The sequence below is a fragment of the Mandrillus leucophaeus genome, unplaced genomic scaffold, assembly GCF_000951045.1.
Source record: "Mandrillus leucophaeus isolate KB7577 unplaced genomic scaffold, Mleu.le_1.0 Scaffold1689, whole genome shotgun sequence".
NCBI classification, from domain to species: Eukaryota; Metazoa; Chordata; class Mammalia; order Primates; family Cercopithecidae; genus Mandrillus; species Mandrillus leucophaeus.
In genome coordinates this window covers 15,590-19,093 of record NW_012101686.1, presented here as the reverse complement: position 1 = coordinate 19,093, position 3,504 = coordinate 15,590, and the positions used below count along the sequence as shown (strand labels likewise).

Sequence of the window (3,504 nt, the reverse complement as noted above, 5' to 3'; positions counted from 1 at the left end):
CCTGGGTGTGAGGGAGGAGGGGCTTGGGCCTGGATTTTGGGGTCTGAGGGAGGAGGGGCTGGGGTCTGGACTCCCGGATCTGAGGGAGGAGGGGCTGGGATCTGGATCTGAGGGAGAAGGGACTGGGATCTGGGTCTGAGGGAAAAGGGGCTGGGGGCCTGGACTCTTGGGTCTAAGAAAGGCACGGCTGGGCCGGGCGCGGTGGCTCACGCCTGTAATCCCAACAGTTTGGGAGACCGAGGTGGGTGGATCACCTGAGATCAGGAGTTCAAGACCAGCCTGACCAATATGGTGAAACCCCGTCTCTACTAAAAATACAAAAACTAACTGAGCATGGTGGCGCGTGCCTGTAATCCCAGCTACTCGGGAGGCTGAGATAGGTGAATTGCTTGAACCCAGGAGGCGAAGGTTGCAGTGAGCCAAGATTGCGCCACTGCACTCCCGCCTGGGCAGCAGAGAGAGACTCCGTCTCAAAAATAATAATAATAATAACAACAATAATAATAATAATAATAGAAAGAAAGCAAGGCACGGCTGGGCCCCTAGTGCCGGGATGGGAAGGAGCTGGTCCTGCTCCCGGGAAGGAACCTGAGCCTCTCTCTGCTGCCCCCTGCAGGCCAGTTTGGCGCCGGCACGGAGTCCTACTTCTCCCTGCTGCGCTTCCTACTCCTCCTCAACGTGCTGGCCTCTGTGGTTATGGCCTGCATGACGCTGATGCCCACCTGGCTGGGAGGCGCTCCCCCAGGCCCTCCCGGCTCCAACACCTCCTCGCCCTGCGGCTCCTATAACCCCCACTCCCAGGGCCTGGTCACCTTTGCCACGCAGCTCTTCAACTTGCTCTCAGGAGAAGTAGGTGCCTGGGGCCCTGGGAGTTTCCCCCGCCCACCTGTGAGCCCAGTGCCTTCAATGACACGAACATCAAACCCTGACCCCAGACCCTGACTGTGCAGCTCCAGGAGCCCCGCCTCCTCCCACAGTGGCCCCCGCGCCGCCTTCCCCCAAAGGGTTACCTGGAACGGTCCCCTCTCTTCTATGGCTTCTACCCGCCCCGCCCACGCCTGGCGGTCACCTACCTGTGCTGGGTCTTTGCACTTGGCCTCATCTGCCTTTTGCTCATCCTGCATCGGTCAGTGGCACCTGCACCCCTGACCCCGTGACGGGACGGGTTGGGGGTAGGGAAGCAAGTGGTGGTGGCAGAAACTCCCTCCCCAAGAATCCTCAGTCTTGCCGTGTAACCCTTTCTTCTGTGTGAGTTAAACTCAAGGTTTTGTGCCGGGCGCGGTGGCTCACGCCTGTAATCCCAGCACTTTGGGAGACCGGCGGATCACGAGGTCAGGAGATCGAGACCATCCTGGTTAACACGGTGAAACCCCGTCTCTACTAAAAATACAAAAAATTAGCCGGGTGTTGTGGCGGGCGCCTGTAGTCCCGGCTACTCCGGAAGCTGAGCCAGGAGAATGGTGTGAACCCAGGAAGCAGAGCTTGCAGTGAGCCGAGATCAGGCCACTGCACTCCAGCCTGGGTGACAGAGCAAAACTCTGTCTTGAAAAAAAATAAAATAAAATAAATAAAGGTTTTGGGATTTTTTTTTTCATTTGTTTTTGTTTGTTTGTTTTTGAGACAGAGTCTTACTCTGTTGCCCAGGCTGGAGTGCATGATCTTGGCTCACTGCAACCTACACCTCCCAGGTTCAAGCGATTCTACTGCCTCGGCCTCCCAAGTAGCTGGGTTTACAGGCTCCTGCCACCACACCCAGCTAATTTTTTGTATTTTTAGTAGAGACAGGGTTTTGCCATGTTGGTCAGGCTGGTCTCAAACTCCTGACTTCAGGTGATACACCTGCCTCGGCCTCCCAAAGTGCTGGGATTACAGATGTGAGCCACCGTGCCCACCCTGTTTTATTTTTTGAGACAGGGTCTCACTCTGTCACCCGGGTGAGTGCCGTGGTGCAATCATAGCTCACCTGAAGTCTGGGCCTCCGGAACTCAACTGATCCTCCCACCTCAGCCTCTGGAGCAGCTAGGACCACAGGGACGCACCATCATGCCCTGCTAATTTTTTTTTTTTAATGTTATAGAGACAGGGTCTTGCTATGTTGCCCAGGCTGTGCTCAAACTCCTGGACTCAAGAGATCTGCTCATCTTAGCCTCCCAAGGTGCTGGAATTACAGGCATGAGCCAATGTGCCTGGCCAAAAGTCAACTTTTTTTTTTTTTTCTTTTGAGATGGAGTCTCACTCTGTTATCCAGGCTGGAGTGCAGTGGTGCGATCTCAGCTCACTGCAACCTCTGCCTCTCGGGTTAAGCCATTTTCCTGCCTCAGCCCCACAAGTAGCTGAGATTGCAGGCATGCGACACCATACCTGGCTAATTTTGTATTTTTAGTAAAGATGGGGTTTCACGATGTTGGTCAGACTGGTCTCGAACTCCTGACTTCAAGTGATCCACCCACCTCGGCCTCCCAAAGTGCTGGGATTAGGGGCGTGAACCACCGCACCTAGTCAATTTTACTCTTTTTTTTTTTTTTTTTTGAGAAGGAGTTTCACTCTTGTTGCTCAGGCTGGAGTGCAATGGTGTGATCTCCAGCTCACCACAACCTCCGCTTCCTGGGTTCAAGCAATTCTCCTGCCTCAGCCTCCCAAGCAGCTGCGATTACAGGCCTGTGCCACCACACCTGGCTAATTTTGTATTTTTAGTAGAGATGGGGTTTCTCCATGATGGTCAGGGTGGTCTCGAACTCCCAACCTCAGGTGATCTGCCCGCCTCGGCCTCCAAAAGTGCTGGGATTACAGGCGTGAGCCACCGCGCCTGGCTCAATTTTACTCTTTAAAATATATATATATTGCAGTGTAGTGTCTCCTTAGCCCAGGCACTGTACTAGGACATGGAGAACCATTTGGGAGTCCCCAAACATATATACAGCTTACCGTTTAGTAGGGGAGATACACTGTGGGACAGACTGTTAAATAGTCAAGCAAGCTGGGCCCAGTGGCTCACGCCTGTAATGTCAGCACTTTGGGAGGACAAGGCATGTGGATCACCTGAGGTTGAGAGTTTGAGACTACCTGACAAACAAGGAGAAACCCCATCTCTACTAAAAATACAAAATTAGCCAGGCATGGTGGTGCATGCCTGTAATCCCAGATACTCAGGAGGCTGAGGCAGAAAAATTGCTTGAACTCAGGAGGTGGAGGTTGCAGTGAGCTGAGATCGGGCCATTGCACTCTAGCCTGGGCAACAAGAGCAAACTCCGTCTCAAAAATAATAATAGTAATAAAAATAAACAAGCAAATCAATTATTTGAGTTTGGGAGCAATACTATAGAGAAAACGAATGGGATGTGAGGATAGAGAGCAAGAATCAGCAAACTTTTTCTGTGAAGGGCCAGAAAGTAAATATTTTCATCTTTAAAGGCCTTGCAGTCTGGGACTCAACCAAACTCTGCCACTGTAGTGCAAAAGCAGCCACACACAATACATAAATGAGTGGGTGTGGCTGTGTTCCAA

At 52.5% G+C, this 3,504-nt stretch overlaps 1 protein-coding gene across 1 annotated transcript in view; it reads left to right on the top strand.

Moving 5' to 3' along the window:
- The window catches only part of LOC105537083 (transmembrane channel-like protein 4), a gene marked incomplete at its 5' end in the record, with an annotated part of 22,363 nt that overhangs the window by 4,837 nt on the left and 14,022 nt on the right, over positions 1 to 3,504 (top strand). The window contains 2 exons of the mRNA XM_011976556.1: positions 585 to 849; positions 1,005 to 1,126. Coding sequence (XP_011831946.1) covers positions 585 to 849; positions 1,005 to 1,126 — 387 coding nt within the window. The remainder of the gene's footprint in view (positions 1 to 584; positions 850 to 1,004; positions 1,127 to 3,504) is intronic.